Source organism: Condylura cristata, unplaced genomic scaffold (assembly GCF_000260355.1).
Source record: "Condylura cristata isolate star-nosed mole 26May11 unplaced genomic scaffold, ConCri1.0 scaffold00004, whole genome shotgun sequence".
Classification (NCBI taxonomy): Eukaryota; Metazoa; Chordata; class Mammalia; order Eulipotyphla; family Talpidae; genus Condylura; species Condylura cristata.
In genome coordinates, this window is record NW_004567105.1 from 36,356,204 (window position 1) to 36,380,549 (window position 24,346).

At 49.4% G+C, this 24,346-nt stretch overlaps 1 protein-coding gene across 1 annotated transcript in view; it reads left to right on the plus strand.

Moving 5' to 3' along the window:
* The window catches only part of DENND5B (DENN/MADD domain containing 5B), a 62,189-nt gene extending 39,337 nt beyond the window's left edge, over nucleotides 1-22,852 (plus strand). The window contains exons 11-20 of the mRNA XM_012735152.1: nucleotides 2,340-2,421; nucleotides 5,907-6,035; nucleotides 7,180-7,301; nucleotides 9,370-9,515; nucleotides 10,880-10,998; nucleotides 12,056-12,243; nucleotides 15,157-15,239; nucleotides 15,700-15,826; nucleotides 16,857-17,031; nucleotides 18,880-22,852. Of these exons, the coding sequence (XP_012590606.1) occupies nucleotides 2,340-2,421; nucleotides 5,907-6,035; nucleotides 7,180-7,301; nucleotides 9,370-9,515; nucleotides 10,880-10,998; nucleotides 12,056-12,243; nucleotides 15,157-15,239; nucleotides 15,700-15,826; nucleotides 16,857-17,031; nucleotides 18,880-19,063 (1,355 nt within the window). The 3' untranslated portion in view covers nucleotides 19,064-22,852. The remainder of the gene's footprint in view (nucleotides 1-2,339; nucleotides 2,422-5,906; nucleotides 6,036-7,179; nucleotides 7,302-9,369; nucleotides 9,516-10,879; nucleotides 10,999-12,055; nucleotides 12,244-15,156; nucleotides 15,240-15,699; nucleotides 15,827-16,856; nucleotides 17,032-18,879) is intronic.
* Nucleotides 22,853-24,346: the final 1,494 nt, after the last annotated feature.

Here is a 24,346-nt window from a genome sequence, read left to right on the forward strand (position 1 = left end):
TCCTAAGCCAACCCACATAAGAATAAATATTTCTTACCTATTTTAGAAATAAATGTGTTGCACACACAGAGCAGCCTGGTTGCACTCCCCCCACTGCCCCTAGGGGGCACCCTGCCCCACTGTGGCGCTTAACCAGTTTACAGTTCTTGTAATCTTGAATTCGATAGTCATTGCCGAGAGCCCCTGTGAACAGAGTGTCAATGTTTTGATGTGTCAGGGTGTGGCTATATTGATAACGCTTCAGTTCAAGTTTTAAAGCATTTTCTATGTCTTATCTCCTCTTCCCCCTTTCCCACTGAAAAATATAAAAGGCCTTGGCATGTGTCCCGAAACCATCACCTATGATCACGTGTGCCTGCTCAGACCATAAAACTATGACCATGCGGCTTTCTTTCACTGGGAGCCATTAGTTGCTAGGAAGAAGCAGCCCTTGGTGGCACAGATGTGGGAGCAAGCTCAGTGCAGGCAGGCCATAGAACTGCCGAGTGAGGCACATGAGGGCTGCTGCTGGGGGACAGCCACAGGGTCGTGGTCAGTGTCAGTGGCCCTACTGGAGACTAGACCCCAGCCCGTGCCACGCCTCTTCCCCCACCAACCTCGGGAAACACAGGTGTCAGGCCTCACCTGTACCGGCATGAGCTGACGGGCTGGTGGTGTCAGCCCACACACGGTGAAGTGTCTTCTGGATCCTAAGTAGAGTTACCATAAACAATGTGACTTCTGAAATCAAACGTATTGTCTGTTGGGAGGGGTGAATTTTATAAATACTGCTTTAACACCTTTGATGATGCAGCCCAGGAAGTTGGTCTTAAAAACATGACGGTGTGAAGTATATATAAAAACATTAATTTGAAAATAAAATCTTGCATAATTGAGAAAGAATGTGTTCTAATTATAGAGAAACTAGCAGTTCGTTGACTTTTTTTGCTTTCAAAACTGGGTCTCCCCACCAATACATTTTTGTTTGCCGGCTGTTCAGCTTCCTTATTGGTGGTGGTAAACAGCCTGCATTTCCAGGAAAAGGAACAATTCGAGAACCTTGACTCTACAGGGGTGCTCAGAGAAGCCAGAACAGGAAGGGTCTGTCTTAGCAGGAAAACCACAGCAGGGTACACTACCTCTGTTTTGTTTTGATAAATTTTACTTTTTAAAACAGTCTGTGGATCAGGGCAATGCTTAGCAGACAGCAGAGACTCCAGCCACCTCTGCCCCATGTGGACCTGCCTGCCTCCCCCCCTGGTCCCACCAGTGCCAGGTCCTGCCCTGAGGCTGGCCTGGCAGTCTCATTCCCCTGCTGAAGGCAGCCAGAGCTTCCCCCAGTGTGAGTCCTGACCCCAGAATGTATCTTCCTCCAGGTCAACTTCAGCTGTGCTTGTGCTCGGGAGTCTTGTGCTGGTCCCCCAAGAAGGGCGGCCCTAAATAGACAGCAAAACCCAGGATCCTAACTCTGAGCTGTATGAGTGTGTTTGGTTACTTACTTTGGTAACTTACTTTATCAACTGACCCCCATGGCACTGCAGACTTCTCCTGCCTCACCCACTGCTCCCCTCAGCAGTGTATATCAGTTGATATGCTGTTCGGTTCCCCACTCTGTCTCTGAGGATTCCTTTCACCGCCCCCCCCCGCACCTCTGACCTGTACCCCAGTTCTTGTGTGCATAAATAAATACATCTTTTTAAAAAATGGGTAAGTGGAGACAAGGGGCTCAAAATCCCAGGGAACCTCCTTGACAGCTGCTGCATTTCAGCTCTTCGGCTTAGAGCTTTGTCCCACTCTGCCCCTCAGATGGACTGAGATTACCCACTCAGCACAGTTTGTAGTTTGGATTCTAAACTTGACATAGAAACCTGTCAGACCTCAGAGCCTGAGCTCCTAGATTCTTCTTAAACCCTTGCAGAGTTTAGGGGAACTGTGTTGGGGGAAAATAGTACCATACAATACGGTTGAGAATCACACACCCAGAAGTCAGCTCAGTGCCCTCTGTTGCTTAACTTACAGACACTGTGTTCATGTACTTATCATGTGCTGTCAGAGTGAGGAACTTTGGAAGCTAACTGGCCCTCCTGGCCAGAATTTGCACACACCACCTTGTTTGCTAAGTGGGCTTTTCTGGTTCTTTTTAAATTACCAGATATCATCCTGGATGAACAAGAAAGAAAATAGTGGGGTCATGGCATTCATAAAATAGTGACATCCCTGGGAAAAGAATTTGAGCTTTTATATTGTCTTTAAATTTTGTCCTTATCAAAGTTACCTCCAAAGTATCAACCAGAATGTGTCACAGAATTTAAGTTCTCACTGTTGTTTTTCTAATACTTTGTTGACTTTTTTGTACATAGTGGCCCTTGGACCAGAAAGAAGGAAATCGGACTCAGGAGCCGTGTTGCCGACGTTGAGGGTCTCTCTCATCCAGGACATGAGGTAGTCACGGGCCGCTCCGACATCTCGGAGACATTATTGACGTAGACTTACGTGACTGTGTGTGTTTCTCTTTTCTTTTTTGCTTGGATATTCTGGAGAAAGCATTCTTTATAGTTTAACTTATGTTGCTTGTACACGATACTATTTTTTCCCCAACACGACATCCAAAGTGACAATGCAACCGAAGAGTTTTAAAGCCTCCCTAAACGATTTTACAATTTCTTTTGTTGCACAGTTTCGTAAAAACTCCTGAAATACCTGCTGTCCATGGATACACACCAAGGAGTTTGCAGGTCTCTTGGCAGGAATGTTAGATTTTGTCTGAAACAAAAGCAAATCTAAGAAATGATTGCTTGCAATCACTAGTCTTACAAATAATTAGAGAAAGCATGTAAAACAGATTCATGGGTGAAGACAGAGGCTTTTTTAGCATCTGTGTACACTCCTAAGGTGTGTGGGTTTAAAATGACTGCTAGAACCTTTATGGTGTGCCTTGCTATTTATTACGAGCTGCTGTTTGATTTGTCAGAACCTCCAGCTGAAAAGTTTCCCATGCAGGGGCCATAGCTCTCAGTGCAGTGGGGCCACCTCTGGCTTGGCCCCTGCCAGGGTGTGACCTGAGCCATTGTCCAGCCCCTCTGTGCCGGTTCCCTGTCTCTCAGAGATAGAAACAGCTGTCTGGCTCATAGGGCTGTTGTGGGCATTCAGGGAGTTAGCCCAGCACTGTTTTCAGTGCCTGACTCCTGATTCAGAGTCTGTAAATGCTGGGTCTCCTGCTGCTATTCCTGCCCTGGAGTCATTAGTAGTTTCCATCTCTCTACCCAGAGCACCTAGAAATAGTTATACCCCAACAGCAGCCAGCACACGGGGCACCCAGAGTGCCTTCTGAATGGCATCTCAGGGACACCCACCAGGATTCCTATGAAAAGGAGCAGCCCCAGGCTGATGAGAGGACATGTCGGGTGAGTCTGGGGCATCTCAGAGAAGGAGAGGCTCACACACCAGGCAGCAGCCTGGGGGCCCAGGACCAGAGCCACATGATGAGCCCTGCGGAGTTGGAGCACAGGCCACAGAATCAAGATCCCATGAGGCTTCATGCTCTATAGAGACCCACCTAGATAAATGGGCATGCTGGGACAGCACTTTCCAAAGGAAGCTTTCTTCCTTTGGATAATAAATGTGGAAGAACAAAATAGAGAAACTTGTAGTTGAAAGTTTAACTTGTAACCAGGATATCTACTTAGTCTCAAAGTGTCTCCTCCAAGAATTTGTTAACTACAAAGGAGAAAAAAAACAGTGGCGAAACCCCACAGACCCCACATGGCCAAGGTCAAAGCCTGTGGTGAGGAGAGCCCTCAGCCTCACACTCCCCTGACCTGATGCACCGGAGGGCTGCCTAGCTGCTGCAGGAGTCTCAGCAGTGCACACCCACCATCCATACTTGAGAAGGCAGCAAGGAAGTCCAGCTGTTCTGGTTTGTAGCTTAATGTGGGTTCTGAGCTGAGGTGATAATCCTTTAGTATTTTCATACAATTCTGGGCCTACATCTCCTTTCTTTGGAAATTTAATTCTAAGACAAACTTTTTCTATTAATAATAGACTGCTACTCTTGAAAGGTCTCAAGACAGAAAGACTGCTCATGGACTGGAGAATAAGGGGAGGACAAGCAGGTGCAGGGTCATGTCCTGGGCCAGGAGAAGGACATGGTAGGGGCAGTGATGAGCTGGGCATGCAGTTCACCCAGGAGACTAACCAGTGCTGATGTCTCAGTTTGGCTGTGTAAGCTGTTAACCTCCAGGAGGCTGGCATGCAAGGACTCTCCCCCAGAGTCTTGCAACATTCCTGTAAGTCCAGCTGCTTCACAATTCCCGCCCTCTCTCCCTCTGTTGTACCATGGCTCTTGTGAAAAAAAAAGAAGCAGGTCAACAAAATTTACCATGTTAAGCATGTTACAGGAGACAATTCAACAGCTAGGTACATGCCCCTGCATGCCCCCTGCCCCCAACTCTTGTGTCTTCCCAAGTTCATCTCTGAGACATGGCAGCTTAAGGACTCGAGTGCCAGGGTTGTCACAATTCCTGGCTCCAGTGTGTGGCAGCTGGCAGAGGGCCAGACAGACACACATATGGGCCATCCCAGACTCTATCAAACACCCTGTATCACCAAACTGTGAGCTACCGAGTTAATTTGTTGTTCTAAGAACAAGGCTGGGCCAATGAATAACTGCTCTGATTACATATAAAAGCAGAGCTCTGTCACGTGTCACCTCAGTGCCACTTCCCACTCCCTTCCTGGTCATGTCCATACCCACCAGCTAGCCATTCAGGGGCTTTTATTCCCAGTGATGACATGTAATTGATGACAAGGGGTACAGGCAATCAAGCCATGATCTTGGGGGCTGTGGGTACATCCTTGGGGACTGGGATTCTGAAAATGTACACGCAAGGTGTCTGAGTAAATCCCAGCCACAGTCTGTTTACACACAGACGGTGGATACTCCGCTGAGGGTGGGTTGGCTGGTCACTTAACCTTGGTTATAAGTGTATGTGTGGCTATCCTGTGTATACTATGCCAAAAATTACATAGTTGGGATGATCATGCTCACTCAAGAGAGAACTATTTTGACTGTACCGAATTTCAGTGACTATACCAAATGTGAGCTGAAACTAAAATGAGTTGTTGTAATTTCTCTCTTAAATATTGTTGGATTTCATTGGCAATATGGTGAATCAACACCGTTGTTGGACTCCAGAAATGTGGATTCAGATCCAGGTGCTGCCAATCCTGGAAGTCATTTAGTCTAGGGACAGAAGCCCTTTCCAGCCAGCCTTACCACCAGGGGAGCTTTATGGGCCATAACCAGGATACCCCTGGGGTTGGGTGGATGGAGTTGGTCTTGTCGCTGGCTCCTACAGGCTTTCTCTGTTTACGTGTCCAGAAGATGCTGACTAGGTCTTCTGGGAGCTGCTTTCCAGATTCTGAGAGATGTCCTCAGTACTCAGCTTGGATCAGGCTCATGGCCTGGTGGTACTCAGAGCTAATTCTAGGTAGTAGAAGGGGAACAACCCCAAGCAGGTGGGTGGCGGGCACAGTGCTTGGCAGAAAGCAGAAGGGGGTGGCACCTCCAGAATAATACTGTGCAAGAGCAACGTGCAGCTGAGCAGACCTTAAAGGTCTTACTGGCTTCTCACGATGAACTGTGAACCAACATCTGGACACAGGGTCGGGTCCATTCAACAGGGAGCTCCCTGTTGCTGTGCAGAGTGAACAGTCCATAGGCAGGAGAGAGCAGAACTGCAGCTTCTAGCAAACAGTGGCTTGGCTGGGGGAGGTCACCCCTCTGTGGGACTGCAGGGCCTCTGGGGCTGCATCCAGACTTGGGGGGGACACGTTGGGCTTAGTCACATAAGTCCCCTCTGCACATAGAACTTCCAGTGTGAGGCCAACTGGGTCCTTGAGCTCTGTGTGCTTTCGTTCTTCTTTAGGCACATCCAGAGCATGAGCGAGATCAAGACTGATGTGGGGCGTGCGCGGGCCTGGATACGGCTATCTCTGGAAAAGAAGCTCCTGTCCCAGCACCTCAAACAGTTGCTCTCCAACCAGCTGCTCACCAAGTAAGAGCTCATCGTTGCACATGCTTCTGTGTTAGCCCCGTGTGCTGGAGGGAGCTGGCCCGCCACTCCTAGAAGCATTTGCTGGCTCCTGCACCCCCATCCTATGCACAGACCCCCGTAGCTGTCTTGATAGCTGCCCTTTATCAAGAAACCCTCTTGAAGGAGATGCCTAAACCAGAGGTTCATTAGCATGAATCTGAAGGCTGAGGACCTTGAGCCCTGTGGAGTCCAGGGCAGCAGGGAATTTATCCAAGCCCTCCCCGCTGCGGTCTGCTGGAACCCCTACAGGTGACCGGTTCTGGTTGTGACGTGTGCTGGGGTCTCTCACTCCCTGCAGGGATGCTGATCCCTGATATCCAAAGGATGGGTTTGATACAGAATGCTATGTGACCCTGACCCTGTTCTTTTGAAACATACTACCCCCCCCACCCCTCGTTATCAGTCATTTGTGGCCAAAGTACGAAGTGAATAATCATCACTTAGAATCCCACTGCATCGAGGTTTCTTCTGCACTTCCCTTTGTGCCTATTTGCTTAGTTAAGATTATAGTATGTTTGCGATTTGGTGTCCTTCTTTTCTAAACTTACTTTTATATCACAGACATTTCACTCTGTCGCAGGATTTAGGCTCTGGAGTCTGGGTGCCTGTGTCCCAGTCCACCCTGGCATCACCACTTAGATGAGTACTAAACCCCTTGGTGAGCAGAGGAACAAGTAGACTTAGCACACAGATGAGTCATGAGGGTTAAATGCACAAGTGACTAAATACTTTGGAAACAGGCTCCAGCTGCGCACTGTACACTTGCTTCTTACTTCTAGCAGTTCTGCTATTGTTAAAACACTTCCAGAGCTGTATCTTCAGTGGTGCCACAGTATTCAATTTGTGGGTATACCAGCATGTAGTTTTACTTGTACATAAATGTTTGAGTGAACAAGTGTACAGGGTCTTCCCCACCGAAAAGAAACACCTCCATGTAGACTGAGCAGAGACTTTAACCTGGAGAGGAGACAATTAGCAAGAACATTTTTTTTTTAAACCTAGCTAGTCATTAAAAGAAAAACAAACAGACCCATGAGTCCATTTTGTCTGTCAAACTAAGACCTCTTAAGACCATGACCAGTTTGTCTGCTTGCCTGCCCTCCAGGAAGCTCTACAAACGCTATGCTTTTCTGCGTTGCGAGGAGGAAAGAGAGCAGTTCCTCTATCACCTTCTTTCACTCAATGCCGTGGACTACTTCTGCTTCACCAGTGTGTTCACCACCATCAGTAAGTCGGGGTGGGGGAGGCAGATGGGAGCCACTGGCGGGGGTAGGGGTCAGCTAGGGCTGGATAAAAGAGGAGCAAATGTTTCTTAAAGTGAGACGCCATCTTGGTAGCAATGGAGGTTGTGTCCTCAGCCCCTGGAGGGAGGCCTCTCCTGTCTCAGAACTCACTCAGCTTCTCCCTCCACCCACTCCACCATCCCCAAACTTGACCCAGGTGTGCTCCCAGGAGCAGCATCCTCTGTGCTCCCAGAAACCTGTGTCTGAGGTGGGAAATGGGGTGCATGTGAAAAGGAATGTTTTGAACAAGTATTCCAACATCTTGTCTGAAATGCATGAACTCCAGGCATCCCTCTATGATAACAATAACCCTGTATAATTGAGGAGGGAGCGGCAGGGGAAACCTCTTCCAGACACTGCAGGTCTGGGGGGCTGTTGAGTGGAGGCAGATTGTGGTTGACGGCTTCACTGGAGCTGGTGATTGCGTCACTGCCTCTTGATACCACCGAGCCTCCCTCCCCGCTGCAGAGAAGTCCTGCTTGCACCAGTGGGAGTTAATCTTCAGCTGCAGGCACAGGAACTTAGAGCATGGCTTAAGCAACTTCGTAGTTTTAGTCTCCAGTATGAGAAATCGTCCCAACAGCCTAGTGGCCCTCCCCACAGATGGCTGTTCTCAGGCCACCTTCCAGCCGGAAGGAGGAAGGGGAAGGGGTTAGGGTGGAGAGACAAGCTCTGTGCTGCCCAAACAGGTCTTGAGACAAAGTCGCTGTGACCCCTCTCCTGCCCCTAGGCGGGACTGTGCCCTTGGGGGCTGTCTCATCTCTAGTGGAGGCACCAGGAAAGGGGGCCAGATGCTCCTGGGCCAGCCAGTAACATCTGCCCATTCCTGGGGCTTCTTGGCTCCTGCAGCCTCCAGGAGGCCTCTAAGAGGTGGGCCGGGCTCCTGGCTCCTCTTGGGGCTCAGTTTCTTCTGTGACAGGGTGTCTATCCCCTCTCCCCACTGTGAACTGTGGGGGAAGTGCCCTGAGTTGTGGGGATGTGCAATCTCTGATGCGCATGGTGCCCCACCTCTTTGGCCATCAAGGGCATTTCTGCAGCTCTCCTAGGCCCATCAGTGAGACAAAAGAAGCATCTGATGCCTCAAATACTGACCTCTCTGCTCCCAGTTTCAAAGACATTTAATTCTGATACTGCCCTGCCGTGTTCCTCAGCCAACACAGAAAGGGAGCAGCGGCTTCTGTGTAGAAGCGGCGTCTGTGTAGACGCGGCGTCAGTGTAGACACGGCGCAGACCGAGGCCGGCACACCCGCCCCTTGGCCGCCCTGCCCCAGTCCCCGGGCCCCTGGCCGGGTCATTCGCGCTTCCACCCCTACTCCCCTGCAGGGAGGGCTGCTCCCCGTCTCCGGGAGGGGCGTGATTCTACCTGCTTTAGGAACGCGAGGACGCCTCTAATGGAGTGCGGGGTGCTAGTGTGGGGGTGTCGCATTATCCAAAGAGACGCCTCTGGCCGCCGGCTGCGCTTCCTCCCCGCCCGGATGCGGCTGGCACAGCGACATCTCGTGGTGGGCGTGTGGCGGGCCGCGCCTTCGGGCGCCCTGCAGCTCCTTCGCCCCGGTAGCTTTCCAACCCCGCGTCTGAGCTCCGGGTTTCCTCCGCAACTGGGTGCCGGGGGTGCGCTCCACGGTGCGGAGGGAGGGTGCGGAGGGAGGTTGCCGTGCTTAGAGCTCAGCCGGGGGACCCTCCTGGCCAGTGGGCCGTCCCCACTCTCCTTAGGAACCTGCACCAGTAACTTGTCACTGGTTGTAGACTGTGGGACAAACCTGATAAACCGGCAAAGCAGCGAAAAGTTCTGTGAACCCAGAGAGGTTCCCCACCTTGGCCTGTGCCTGCGGGTGGTGGAGACTCATGGCAGCTCAGGCCTGCAGCTTTGTAAGCAGCCCCAACGGGAGAGCCTGTGATCACCCCTCTTGATCCTCACAAAGTGCACATTCCCTGAGAGTTGACAGAAACGTTCCTGGGCGAGGTTGGTCATGGGACAGTCTGCTGTGGCTGACATCAGTCTTTCCTCCCAGTGATTCCATACAGGTCAGTGGTCATCCCCATCAAGAAGCTGAGCAACGCCATCATCACATCCAACCCTTGGATCTGCGTCTCAGGGGAGCTCGGGGACACGGGCGTCATGCAGATCCCCAAAAGCCTGCTGGAGATGACCTTTGAGGTAGGTCAGCCTGTCCCAGCAGGAAGCCCCTGTCTGTCCATCCAGAACTCCAGTGTCGCCTCCTTGTTTCCCCGGCGTCTAATAGGATGAAAGGGGGTCCTGTGAGTGGTTATGCAGTTTGGGGTCACACCTGCTAACGTGCCTTGCTTTTATTTTTGTTGTGACTGTTCCCTGTGTCAAGCCTAGTTTCTCCTCAAGGGATGGTGCACTTCTGGGCTTTGCCAGGGGCCATACCCTGCTTCCCAGCACCCAGCATGGCTAGTAAATGTTCTCCCCACAGTGATCTCTTCCCAGTGTACAATGCGCCTGCCTGGACCTGGGCAGAAAGACCTAGCCAGCAGAGCTGACCTCGATGCTCACCATTAGGCCACATGGAGATGTTTGTAAAATGGCCTCCGTGTCCCATATCCTAGCTCTCATCTCCCCGGCGAAGTGTTTGCAGGTGTTCCTGGTGTGCAGGAATAGCCATACCGCTCAAGTGCCCCACTGACAGACATCACCCTCAAAGCCCATTGTACCCACACCTGCCCACAGCCCTCTAAAGAGATGGAAGCTGTGGCTTCTCTCCGCCTCCAGGCAGGGATGGAGCATGAGCTGTGTCCCAGGCCCCACACTACCAGCCCCAGGCCCCATCACACCTGCCTGCTCCTGATCTCACTGCTGCGTCAGAGTGCCGTGTCCCTCTCACCTGGATCCTGAGCCAACTTCCCAACACAGCAGAGCCGAGGCTTTACGAACCTGTGGCCCAGATGCTCCAGCTGTTCATTGTCAGCTGGGGCCTGTGATCTCTTCTTGGAATTCAAGTCGGAATTTAGTTGACGTTTGTCTTACCACCATTTTCTTTTGTACTTGGCCACAGAGACCCAGGAAGCACACTGGTGTGTGCTTCTTTATGATGGCCTCAGGGACCTCTGGGAGGTGCGGGTTCACGTCACTTCAGCCTCAGTGTTTTGTTGGAGTACCTGTCAGAGACTTTGGACACCTGTAGTGATTTTCCTGCCTTCTCTGTGACAGAACTGAGATGCCTCCGTCTCCTACTTCATGAAACTCTTCTCATTCTTTAGACACAAAGCCCCGTCTCTGAAGTTTCTGGGTTCTCCAGTCAAAATTGTTCCTCCCACCTCGTCCCTCTAGTCTTGTCACAGCTCTGGCCTGGTGTCCTGCCATGTGCCCCTTGGATGGGCAGCATCCCCCAGCCCCTCCAGGAGGGCTGGTCTGCCTGAGCCTCCTGTCCTAATGCTACACTGCCCAAGCCCCTCTCCCGTGCCGGGCCATTGTTGATTCAGTGGAACCAAGTGCCGGGAACAGCCCAGAGGTGACGTCCTGGGCCAGGTTCTGAGTAGCCTGTGGTCCTCTTCTTGCAGTGCCAGAACCTGGGGAAGCTGACCACCGTCCAGATTGGTCACGATAACTCAGGGCTGCTGGCCAAATGGCTCCTGGACTGTGTCATGGTCAGGAATGAAATCACAGGACACACGTACAGGTAAGCAAATGGGCTTGGGAGTCCAGGATGTTTCCTCTGAGTTTTCTAGATCAGGAGAGGATTCAGAGTTGTTTTCTTTCTAAAGCCTTCCTATTGCCTCCTGCGTTTTAGTTTCATTTTTGCATATTGCTTGGTGTCTGTTTATGTAATCTAAAATACCCCAGAAACGCTTGTATGAAACAGACTGTGTTTACTGTTAATGCTTGGGACACAGTGTTGAGGAAGGTTGGTGTAACTGGTCAAAAAGCAGCTCAGGGTGATTTCAGTGGGAGGAGAGGATCTTTTGTCCTGCCGCAACCAGCCTCCTGTGGGAACTCTCCTCTTCTCTCCGGTAACTTAACTCCTATCTTCCAGTTTGAAAATACCTTTCCCAGAACTATCCCACAGAATTTTGATACAGCCTATGTATTAGAAAATACTAACAAATCACTTTAATTTGGTTGCGTGTGGCCATTTCAGTCTATATGAGAGAGAATGTCTTTATTTTCCAGAATTAAACTGAGGTGTATTGTCAGAGGTGAGGTGTCCTGCTGCATGTGATTTACTTTAAGATAAATCAGCCAAATATGAAAGTGAAATATGGCCTAGGAGACGACTGTGTGATTTGTTCTTCTCTCTGCTTTTCTATTTGTTCAAAAATTTTAGCAATTAAAATAACAAACCAAGGCCTCCCTGGTGGCTCAGGTGATTAAGTCTTAGCACTCTCTCTGAAGCTATCAGAAGCCACTGCAGCATAAGTTCAATCTCCGGCCAGGGAGCTGACCCCTATGGCACAGCAGACCTCTCCTCCTCTCTCACCCATTGCTCCCCTCAGCAATGGATTTCAGTCAATCTGCCTGTTCTGTTCCCTGCTCTGTTTCTGGGGAATCCTCTCACCACCACCCCATCTCTCCCTCCACCCCCGTACCTCTGGCCTACATCCCAGCTCTTGTTGCATAAATAAATCTTTTTAAAAAGTAAATAACAAACCATGGGCACTAAACTAATGAGCTTCACCCACAGTACAACAGAAAGCCAGTGAATATCAGTGATTTTTCCAGAAGGTTCTGTCCTCCAGGTTCCCATGTGGGCGCTGGCTAGGGAAGGGTGTCGATGACGGCAGCCTGGAGAGGATTCTGATAGGAGAGCTGATGGTGCCGGCAGCAGAAGAGGACCTGGCCAAGCAGTGTCGGACACCCCCCCAGCAGAAATCACCCACCACAGCCCGGAGACTGAGTGTCACCTCGCTGACGGGAAAGAACACCAGTAAGCCGTCAGGTCTTTACCTTCCTGTATGCCCCAATGTTTCCGATGTCACATGGCCATTTTACAGAAAACTGTGGAATTAATGAGCTGTGATGAAGAGATTATAAAGAATAAATCAAAGGAAAAATTATTTGAGAGAGGAGACTTTAAAAGGGCAGGGAGAGGGCCCTCCCTGGTGGCGCAGCGGGTTAAAGCACAGCACTGAGAATCTAAAGCCGCTTCCACATGAGTTCAATACCCGCCTGCCCCAGAGGAGACCACATGGCGTGGCAGACCTCTCCTGACCCGCCCGCTGCTCCCCTCAGCAGTGTACCTCGTCGATCTGCCTTTCTGCTCCCCACTCTGTCTCTGGTGAAGCCTCTCACCGCCCCTGCACCTCTGGCCTGTACCCCAGTTCTGTATGCATAAATAAATAAAATCTTTAAAAAAAAAATAAATAAATAAAATTTAAAAAAAAAAAGGGCAGGGAGAGCATAAAGAGGAAATATGGCATTTAATTTAAGTAATTAAATGCCTAAAGAGTTTAGATATTAGGACCCTCCCTGATGGCACAACGGGTTGAAGTGCAGCACGATGAAGCTGTCGCAGTCACTGCAACACAAGTTTGATCCCCGGCCAGGAAGTGACCCACATGGCTTGGCAGACCTCTCCTGACCCGCCCACTGCTCCCTTCAGCAGTGTGTTTCAGTATATCTGCCTGTTCTCCCCTCTCTGTCTCTGGTAAATCCTCTCACCCCTGCACCACTGTCCTGTACCCCAGTTCTTGTATGCATAAATAAATAAATCTTTTTTAAAAAAAGAGTATCAGTACACATATGCAGCACATGACCCTGAAACCCACACGCAGACACTGGCCCGAGAAAGAGGCAAGCATGCACGCCTCCACTAAGGCTTGTGTGGAGGGGCCTCTCTGGAAGCCTAAGGGGTTGGGTCTGCATTATGCCACTGTGGCCTGAGTTCGATTCACCAGCCAGGGAGCTGACCACATGGTGCAGCAGACCTCTCCTGTCTCACCCACTGCTCCCTCCCCTCAGCAGTGGATTTCAGTAGATCCGCTGCCTGTTCTGCTCCCCACCCTGTCTCTAGTGAGTCAGAGTCACACCTCTGGCCTACCCCCCAGCTCATCTATGCAAAAATAAATAAAACTTTTAAAAAAAAAAAAAAGACGTGTGTGGAGATGCTCACAGCAGCTCTGTACTGCTCAGCAGGATATGGAAATGGCAGACCAGGGTTCACTGCAGCACCAGTGAATCCCAGCAGCCAAAGGTCAAATGCCCTGCTCCGCCATCTCTATTAAATTCTTAAAAGGCTTCTGTAGATAGAACAGTGTCGGGAGCTGGGAACAGGGCAGGAAGCTGACTCAGAAGGACAGGGGAGCTATCTGGGTGATGGAAACACTGCACCATGGCTGAGTGGTATCTGACTGTCCCTCTCAGAGCCCATTGAATTGCACTCTTAAAATTGGTGAATTTATTGTATGAAGACCTTAATTGTGTTGCTTTAAAATTAGAAAGTAAACCAGTTAGTGCAGTCCAACCATCGAGCTTATTTTTCTTGAGGACTTCAAATAGCTAAGTGGATGCTTATAAGAGTTAAATCGGCTCATGTCTCTTGGAAGTATGTGGTGTGGAGAACAAAGTTTCAGTTACTGATAAAGTGTCTGTACTTATCAGGGGGATGTATTTTCTGATATTCTTATGATGTCAAGCATAGTCAGGAAACCTCACATTAAGCATAAGTGAGCTGTCCCAGCATGGCCTCCATTGCCCTTAAGCCCCTGAGCCAGGCCTGGGCTGGGGGCCGCCTGTGAAGAAAGACAACCCCCCCATCCCCCCACTTTGGGTTGTATTTTCTCTCCAGACTCAAGAAGCAGGAAGTGTGAACTAACCTGAAATTCAAAAATGGGTGACTCGGTACTTTCTCATAGTATGGGTGGTGTTATTTAGAGAACTAGAAGATTTAAGTCAGTTTCAAAATACTACTGATGGGTACAGGGTTCTGGAATGAATAAAATCAAAGCTTGCAATGTAGGTCCTCAGGTTGAAAAGAAAAAATACTCAAGGGTAAAACTAAAATAGTGGCTGGGAGCTAAAAATGGTTCAGTTTCCATTTTCACAATTTTTAGGCATTGGTGGAGAAAACACTTGACTTTTACCAGAAGAATGTTTTGTGTGATAAATTCCTCCAGGAGTGTGAATTCAGAGACTCTACATGTAGTTGTGTTTGTCATGTGTTATGACAATGGTATTTACTAGCCAGCCACCTTTTTTTTTTATACAACTGTGTTGGGGTTTGAAAGGCAAAACAGTTTAGAATCCTCTTCAAGTCACCCACCGAACTCTCCTATAGGAGCAGGGCCCAGATGGGATCCGGGAGGAGAAAAGACTCACCTAGGGACTGACCGGGGAGGGAGGCCCCCGCCTCAAGCCAGGTGCTCCTGTACCCCACATTTTCCCATTGATTTAGACAGGATGGCCTCACCCAGCCTCAGAGTCCATGCCCATGAAGGAGAGGCCTCAGAGGGGATCGGCTGTGGGATACCTGAGGAGTGGTACTGTGAGCTCCCCCCTCACCCCAGACTGGGGCCTATCTCACCCTTCATGACTCACACTTGATACCTCATTCTCTTTGCCTGCTGGCCCACAGGGTGTGTCTTTTCCCTGTTTCAGGCTGAGGGAATTCGAACTCAGAAGACAGTTGGCCAAAGATATAGCATGTAAAGTACAAGGCTGGGATTTTAATCTGGAGGTCTCTGGGGTCCTTTCCCAAGGTACCCAGGCTCCCCTCACTTGAGGAGCCTCTGGTAACACCCACCTAGTTGCCTGGGTGAGGCTTCCCACCTGGGGGATGCTGTTGCCTACATGTTCTGTTCATTTCCCCAGCCTAAACACTAGCCACTGTTCATTGTTTCAGAGCCCAACGCGGGACAGATCCAAGAGGGAATCGGGGAAGCTGTTAACAACATCGTGAAACATTTTCACAAGCCCGAGAAAGAGGTAAGAGGGGCCCTCTCTGGTGGCGCAGCAGGTCAGGACGCAGCCCTGCAAGCTGGCCACAGCCGCTTCAGTGCGAGTTCTATTCCCGGCCCCCGAGATGACCCACAGCAGACCTCTCCTGACCCGCCCGCTGCTCCCCGCAGCAGTGTACTTTGTCGATCTGCCTGTCGTGCTCCCCACTCTGCCTGGTGAATCCTCTCACCACCCCTTTACCTCTGGCTTGTATTCATTTCTGTATGCATAAATAAATAAATCTTTTTTAAAAATAATGGAAAAGAGGAAGAGGGCATTAGACTCACCACTGTGGGGGCCTTTGTCCAGACTGCTCCATACACCATGCTCCCTGAGGCAGTGCGGTGCTCCCTTGCTTTGTGAGGCCCGCAGCCTGCCTCCCACGCCAGTTCTTGATGTTGTGCAGTCACAGGCCCATGTGACTGACACACCTGTGCTGTGCTCACAGAGGGGGAGCCTCACCGTGCTGCTGTGCGGCGAGAACGGGCTGGTGGCGGCCCTGGAGCACGTCTTCCATCATGGCTTCAAGTCTGCCCGCATCTTCCACAAGAACGTCTTCATCTGGGACTTCATAGGTAATGAGGCCCACGTCTCCTCTCCAGGGTCCCTGTGGTCCCTAATGAAGGCCCTCACTAGACTGGATAGTTAGTGACAAGGGGTGTGCTGTTCAAGTAGCCAAAAGTACTATGCTCGATTCTCACCAGTCAGCTGCTTCTTTTACTTAGCGTCCATAGCATTCTACCATGACTCCAAATGTCAGGATAGAAATTCCAAACACATAAGTAAGCAAAACACAATTCCTGTGGGTGACAAACATATTCTGGGCAGGGGGTAGAGGTTGGGTAGAACAAACAGCACACAAAAACATAACATGTGCAAGCCACCCTGTGTATTATGTGAAAAAATAAAAAAGCAAGGTCAGAGGAGGTGGAGCTGTGTTTGCAACCTCAGGAGGGTGGCTGTTGGTGCCATCATGGTCTCCTCATGGAGGTGAGCCTGGGAGCAGGGTGCCTGGCCAGCTAGGACCCCAGGAGCCCGGGCACATCGAGAGTGGCAGGATGTGAGGGAAGGGCCTGGCTGCCAGAACCAGCCTCCTGTGGGGCTGGATATTATCCTGAATGGGGGTCAGGAAAGCCTGGGGCTGAGGAGTAACAAGGTCAGACTCCATTTTACAGACACCGCTGCAGCTCCAGCCTGTCCAATGTGGTAGCCATGCCTAAGCTGATTTAATTTAACTGCATTTGAAATGCACTTCCTTAGCTAGAGCAACCCCTCTCCTGGCTCCAGCAGCAGACTTTGGTATGCAGTGCTCCTGGAATCCTGGCTTCTTTGGTGAGGTGATTCCTCACTTTGTTTTGTCAGTAAGGCCTAGGCACGTCACTGATTTCATCTAATTTAGGATTTGGGGGCAAAGAAAGGAAAGTGGGCAGAGGGCAGCCCTCAGGAGCCATGACCTTGACCAATGACCTTGACTTGGCACAGACTACTCTTTATCCCAGTATCTCGCAAGTATCACTAGCAAGCTTTCCAGAATCCCCTCAGGCCCCCATCTGTCTACGTGTGACGTGTCATGTGTCGTGATGTGACTCTGCTTTCTTTCCCCAGAGAAAGCGGTCGCTTGTTTTGAAACTACTGACCAGATTCTAGACAGCGAAGCTGACGTCCTCCTCCAGAAGTCATCCAGCAGAACCTTCTGCCACTATGTCAGCGCCATCAACACCGCGCCCAGGAACATTGGGAAGGACGGCAAATTCCAGATTTTAGTTTGCCTGGGAACAAGGTATGGACATGCTTTCCCTGTCCTTGCTACACACAGGTGAGAGTCCGGCCCACCTTGCCCCTCCCAAAGCTCCAGGGGTCCTTCATTCCTGGTGTGTTGGGTGTTTGCTCCGCCATGGGCGACGTGCAGAGTAGTTGACACACATGATCTCACCGAATCACCCCTCCCTCCACATCACATCACCGCTGCTGCAGGAAGTAGCAGCCAATGCCCTCACCTGGAGACAGAACACAGAGAGGCACAGAGATGCTAACACAGTTCCCAAGTTACACAGCTTGACGGTGCCAAGGTCAGGCCCTGCCAGAGCCCACCTTGGCCACTGCCAGACACTGAGAGCAACGGGTGGGCAGGCAGGGAAGTCGGAACCTCGGCACACATGTGCACCCACTGCACAGCACTGTGGGTGTCAACATGCTAACTCCAACATGCTAACTCCTACTACATAAATGTAGTCTCTAAGACTGGTTCTTGCCTCTTTTTTTATGAAGGGGACACATAGGAGTTGTAGAATGTATTGATTTCAAAACAACCCTTAGAGTTGTAAGAAATGAAACACAAGACCTTTAGACGATCTCTCTCAAGTTCCTTGTACAGCATTTGTCTCCTCGAGGCCAAGGAGGGACTTCGGGGGCCACTTTGTGGCTGCCCTTGTGTAGAAGACGCTGAGGGAGCCCCAGGACAGTTTGGGCACGATGACAGATAGCAACGTCAGTCCTTATGTGAAAAACAAAGGGCTTGCAGAAGCACACTCTATTTCTTCTTAAAAAAAGGCCCAGTTTCAGTTGTCTTTCAAGTTCCTTTTTAAAGATCTTTATCTCCTGTTTTCTCTTTACTGTTGACTTAATAAACCAATGCAGCCCCTCTTTAGTGTAAAAAAAAAAAAATCTACTTAATGTTTCTTTGCTTTAATTTTGTTCCTTACTGTTAGTGCTGTATGTGTGTGTGCGTGCGTGCGTGCGTGTGTGTGTGTGTGTGTGTGTGTGTGTGTGTGAAGAGCTGGAGTGTAGGCCAGAGGTGCGAGGGTAAGAGGATTCACCAAAAACAAAGTACTAGGCAAAGTACTAGGAGGTCTGCTGTGCCATGTGGATCAGCTCCCTGGCCTGGGATCGAACTCAGCCTGTGGCAGTTACAGGGCTGAGACTCAACCCCTAGGCCCCTGCTGTATGAGTTTTTAAAAATCAGAACAGAGGAACAGGGCCTCCCGGTGGCACTGGGGTTAGGTCTCAGTGCTATCAAGCATCTCCAGCCACTGCAGCCTGAGTTCCATCCCTGGCCAGAAGCTGACCCATAGGGTGCACAGACTCTCCTGCCTCACACACTGCTCCCTGTCAGCAGTGTATTTCAGGGGATCCTGTTTCTGCTCCGCACTCTGTCCCTGGTGAATCCTCTCACCCCCCTGCAACTCTGGCCTACACACCAGTTCTTGTATGCATAGATAAGTAAAACTAAGTCATTAAAAAAAAAAAAAAAAAAGAACGATGATCTCTACCTTTGTATGTCGTCTTTCTTCCCCAAAGGTCCATCTTTTGGCATAGCTTGCAGGGAAAGTCTTAGTAACGCCACATAAGAAAAAGATACAAGATGGCATTCTGCCACTTTTTGAAAGAGGTGACATTGGAATAGAGAATGTCTCCAGGTGGTGGCCAGACCCACTTCTAGAACCAGTGGGTTTTTCCTTTAGCTTCCTTGTCTCTTCGCTGTGTCTTTTTAACCAGTGAAAGCCCAGCTTGCTGGCTTTGCCTCCTGCTCTCCTCACCCGGGAGCCTGGCTGGATTCTCCCCCTATGTTCCTTCAGTCCTCCCGGCTCCCGCAAGGGCCGCCGTACTCAGCCCTTGTGTCCTCCCACAGGGACCACCTGCTCCCCCAGTGGATCCCGCTGCTGGCCGAATGTCCCGCCATCGCCCGCATGTACGAGGAGAGCGCCCTGCTGCGGGACCGCATGACCGTCAACTCTCTCATCCGTGTCCTGCAGACCATTCAGGACTTCCCCATCGTCCTGGAAGGGTCCCTCATCAAAGGCGTGGACGTGTGACCCCTTGGCTCGGACCCCCGTCCAGACCCTGGTTCCCAAGCCTCCCCCTCGAAGGCGCCGACTGAGCATCTTGTGAGCCCCTTGAGGAGCGGCCCCCACCAGAACAGCCCTCGCGCTGCAGACAAGGCAAAACACTGCATTGTAGTTCATTTGAACCCGGAATTTAGTATAAAATAGAGTATTTTCATGTGGTAGATGTGTGTAAATATGCTCTCTTCTTGAAGAAATTATATTACTCTAATAAGATACTTTTCTTAGATGGAATATTCCTGTGACTTAAAATTAGTAGCTTAAAAGCGTAGGGAGCTGGGGGTGGGGGCAGAGCTGAGCTAGTCAGGAACAAGCCAGGAAACCTGTGGACACAGTGGGCCAGCAGCTTCCATGCCTCTGACTGTGAATGTAAATGGTGTCACCTACAAGCGAGCTGGAGTCCTCGCTGGTGTCTTTTAAGTTATAAATTACTTCATACATTTGAATTGAGTCACTTCTCCAGACTTCTGGGAAAAAACTTCCATCCACAAGATGAAGCTGTAATTCAGATATTTGAGTCCTGACCCCAAGGAGCTTGGCTGAAGAACTGGCAAGAGAACACACAGAGCGCCAAGAGTGTGTTCTGTGGTGGGATTATAACTTCTTTACACTGTGGAAGATTAGCCCGGACTCACTTCATTCTTGGCATTTTTACTCTTGTTATTTGAGGTACTTTGGGGAGATGCAAGTTTCATAGTGTTGGCCTCGTCGTCCTAAGGACCACAAACAGCAATAGTATCCAGCCCTTTCCTTCACCACCCTCCCGTCTGGAGCCTGCCTGCGGCCCCCCCAGGAGAGCTGGATCATCCAGCATAGGTGTCCCTCCCCGACCCCCTGCCTGTCCCCCCAGACATTCCCCCCAAGAATGTCTCGGAAACTTTTTGTTGACTCTCAAAATGCATATAACAGGAGGGGAAGAAAGAACCAGCCCCTCGTGGGGTTTCAGGGCCAGACTTAGGCTCCTCCATGAGCAAGCCTGGGTGTTGGTATCGAGCAGCTGCCCTGAAGCCCCCAAGGGCACAGTCTTGGAAAATGGAAGCGAAAGCAGAGCCACAGTTGAAGAGAGCAAGGGCTGTGAGTGGCTGCAGCTGGGCGTTTTCTCAGGAAGTCCCACAGATGCCATGGCAGCTGGTCACCTCAGCCAGGGCTGCTGCCAGACAACGCCTCCCCAGGTGGCCAGGGGCTTGGGAAGAAGAGCTGTATTGAGGGAAAGGCAATGAGGGAGGGTCTTGGCCCTGCTCCTGAAAAGCTGGGCAGCCCAGCAGAGGACTGTCACAGCCTCCTCGTCTCGTGGGTGGGAACACATCAGAACCAGAGAGACTCAGTGCTGCCCCACAGCTGGCCAGTCACCATGCAGATCTAACTTGTGTCTTTCAGTTACACCAGGCTACGTGAGGCCAGCCTCCAGGACACTCGTATCAGTAGTAAGTATTTGTACTCTTGGATCTTGATTCACTCGGCTACACAGCTAGGAAACAAGAACCAGCACTCTCTATGATAATCGTGCATAAGCATTAATATTCATTTGAACACATTGTTCCCCCAATGGTTGAGAAAGAGTATCACTTGTGAAAACTGAAAGCAAGATTGGATTTGGGAGCCTGTAGATAAAACTATTACTTTAAAAAATAATACACCTCCCCCCCTCACCCCACCCCGTTAAAACTCCCATTTTGCTCCACTTTGCATAGCGAGAGACTGATTTCAAAAGAAACTCACAGGCACTGACAGCCAGGACAGGCCAGATGCTTCTGGGGATCCAGGTTCCTGAGGGTGCCACTGGCCCCCCCTACCTGGTCCTGGTGGGGGCAAATCTTGGCTTTTCAGAAGACACTTAGCACTCATAAACAAGAAGAGCCCATGGGAGCCAAGCTGATGAGTGAAAAGGATGTAGCATAAGCTACATCCGGGCTCACCTGAGACATCATTATTAAAAAAATAGGACTCAGGCCTGTTCTGTCTGACCAGGGCCCACATGTTTTGAGGGCAGCAGCCGAATCCTTGGAGAAAAAGTACCCGGCAGCCCTCCAGGGAAGCTGGCTTAGGATGACCACACACCAGGCCTCTCTGCCCTGCCAACTTTCCAAATTAGCATCTGGCTCTATGGGCAAGCCTCAAGATGAAAGTAAATAAAAGTCCATTTTCATTAACTCCCCTCCGCCCCCCGCCCCCCGCCAACAAACTAAAAGTAATGCTTAGAATCATTACTAGTATTAGTAGTGTATGAAGTAGTTTTAAAGTTAAATTGCCACGAACATCACCTCTTGAGTTTTCCCAGTGTCTGGAGGCCTCTTTGGCTGTACTCTGTGGTGATACGGGCACTGGCATTGCTGTGCAGACCTAAGGCGGGGCCGGCACACCAGCGCTGGAGGCCACACATCCCAGGGTGACCTAGACAGGAGGGGCTCGAGGTGGGGGAGCTCCAAGCCCTGCCCACCTCCTCTGCCCAGCCAGAGTTCATACAGAAACCCCAAACAAAAGTTTACCATTTCCCTCTAAAATGTTTCATGTTTTTGTCCCTTTTGTGACTCTGTGGTGTTTACTTTAAAGTAGATTGTTGTTGTTGTTTTAAATTATTTTAATGAAGTTGTCACACTATGATGGTCTGGATGATATTGGCACTGGACAGCCTGTTTCCTTTTTTGGCAATAAAGCCCGGTTATAAGTGGGAGTGGAAAGGGGGAAAGACCGTCCCTCCCAGCTCCGTGAGCCTGTGCTGACACCTTTAAGACATTTGGAAACGTGTGGCCACAGGCCAAGACCAGCTTTGAGTGTCCCTCTTCTTGATGAAATAACTTCTAAGAAATTGTGACTTTCACTTAGAGAACTGTGAGTATTTTCTCTGTAAGGTTTACAGAAACTAGTCTATCCTCACCTTGCGAGGGGCTGTCTGAAGCACAGCTGCTTCTCTTTCAGTGTTAACACACCTTCACTACTTGAGAATGGAGGCTTGAGCTTTTCTCTACTTTTATAAAGTGCACCCTGTCTCCCAATCAACCAGGTCTTTTGAAGTCTATGAGTATTTGTTTCTTCTATGAGTATTTCGTTCATTTAATATATAAAAAAAAAAAAAGAAAAACAGCTAATGAGGTAGGGTCCCTTCTTTCTACTAAAATGTATTATGAATCTCATAAGCTAATGCCCAAGGTTTTGGAAGAGGAGGCTGATGGGTGTGATGAGAAGACTTACTGAAGCTGACTATCCTTGCAAGGATACATTCTGATGAGCTTCAGAGAGAAAATACTGGACAATTATTAACCAGAGTGAAAAAAAATCACAAAATGTATTCTCGTTTGGAGGAATCCAGGGTATCCTTGGGTTATGGGGCAGGAATCACAGCTGGTCCATTTACTTAATGTGTGCGTGTGGGTCCTGCCCTTATTCCCAGTACCACAGCTGTTCGCAGTAGAGCGGTATGGGAAGGTGTTTCTGTTGTCAAGCCAATAAGGGTGTTCGATATACAGAAAAACTCCTCTGTGTCACGCCTGAGCCATGTAGAAATGTGTCCTGTGTATCTTTTTTTTTTCCAAATGAGTATTTCTGCACTTAAATTATATTGTTTTTCTTTGTATTGTTAACAAAATGCACCATAACTGGATTTTCTTTTCCTCATCTGAACATAATATAAAATGTAAAGAGTATTGTGATACCCAGCACTTTAACATACATATCAGAGAAACTCACCTGGGTTTTTCAGGTTTTGAAGTACATTTAAATATGACTTTTCATGCTTTGTTCTTTACAAATAAAACTGTGGGGTTGATACTTTGTTTTGCTTCATTATTATAGAATCTTAATACCAATTAGTTTACAAGGCAAGTAGCTCAAGACATTAAAGAGAGAAAACCAAAACCACGATGTAGTACAAAAGCTAACCCTACCTCACACTACACAGAAAAAGCAACTCAAGGTGGTTTAACAACCTGAAAGTAGAAGGCAAAACAAAATTTTTAGGAGAAAATACAGAATGTGTGTATAAAATCTGGGAAAGGTAAGGCTTTCTTAAACGAGACAATCAAAAATAATTAGCATTATAGGCCATCATTTAAAAAAAAAATGGGAGGCCTCCTTGGTGGCCTAGGAGTTAAGTTTCAGCTCTATTACCTCTACTGCCTGAGTCTGATCCCTAGCCAGGGAGCTGACCCACAGGGCACAACAGCCCTCTCCAGTGGATTTCAGAAAATCCACCTGTTCTGCTCCCCACTCTGTCTCTGGTGAGCCTGCTCACCCCCTGCACCTCTGGCCTATACCCCAGTTCTACGCAAAAATAAGTAAAGGTTAAAAAAAAGAAAAGAAAAATTCTTCCCTCAGTTTGCTTTAATCCATGTTCACTGAGTAAAACATACTTTGATTGCCAGGACCCATTTTGTTCCAGATGTCTGAATCAACTGATGTGTCTGGATTGAACAGCACCAAACATGACACACAGTTTAGCTTCAGTAACTCCACTCCAATAAATTCAAAGACAAAAATCAAGCTTGTATGCTTCTTCGCCCAACTGAGGACTTAGTGGAAGATGTTTGTAGCAAAGGCGTCTGGTCTGAAAGAAGGGAGAAGAGATCTGCTACAACGGAGATTAAGTAGTCTCTGCCAAACTATACTCTTGAAAGATACTATTAGAAGAAGGCAAAGAGAAGGGACAAACTGGGGTAAAATGCTGGCAAATCACACATCTGATAAAGGTCTTTTTGTTTAAAGATTTATTTATTTATGCATACAAAGTTGGGGTATACAGGCCAGAGGTGCAGGGGCGGTGAGAGGAGTCACCAGAGACAGAGTGGGGAGCAGAACAGGCAGACCACGGAGAACACTGCTGAGGGGAGCATGGGTGGGCCAGGAGAGACCTGCCATCCCGCTGGATCACCTGGGCTGGTGATCTTGCTGGGCTGGTGAACTTGCACTGAGGCAGCTGCAGTTCACTTGTAGTGCTGTGCTTTAACCCATTGGTTACCAGGAAGGGCCCTGATCGAGGTCTAATACAAAAATATATAAAGAGGTCTCAAAACTCAATAAGAAATAGCCCAGCCACAACCAAGGACAAGTGATTTGAATGGATACTTCACCGAAGAAGACATGCATATCAAAAAGATACACAAGAAGATACTCAGCATCATGAGTTACCTCAAAATATAAGTCAAAGACCAAACAAGGTAACACACACCGCTGACTGTGGCTCAATTTGAAGACCTAGCACACCACATGTCTGTGAGGATGCACAGTCGCTGGGCCAACATCCACTGCCAGTGGGCACGA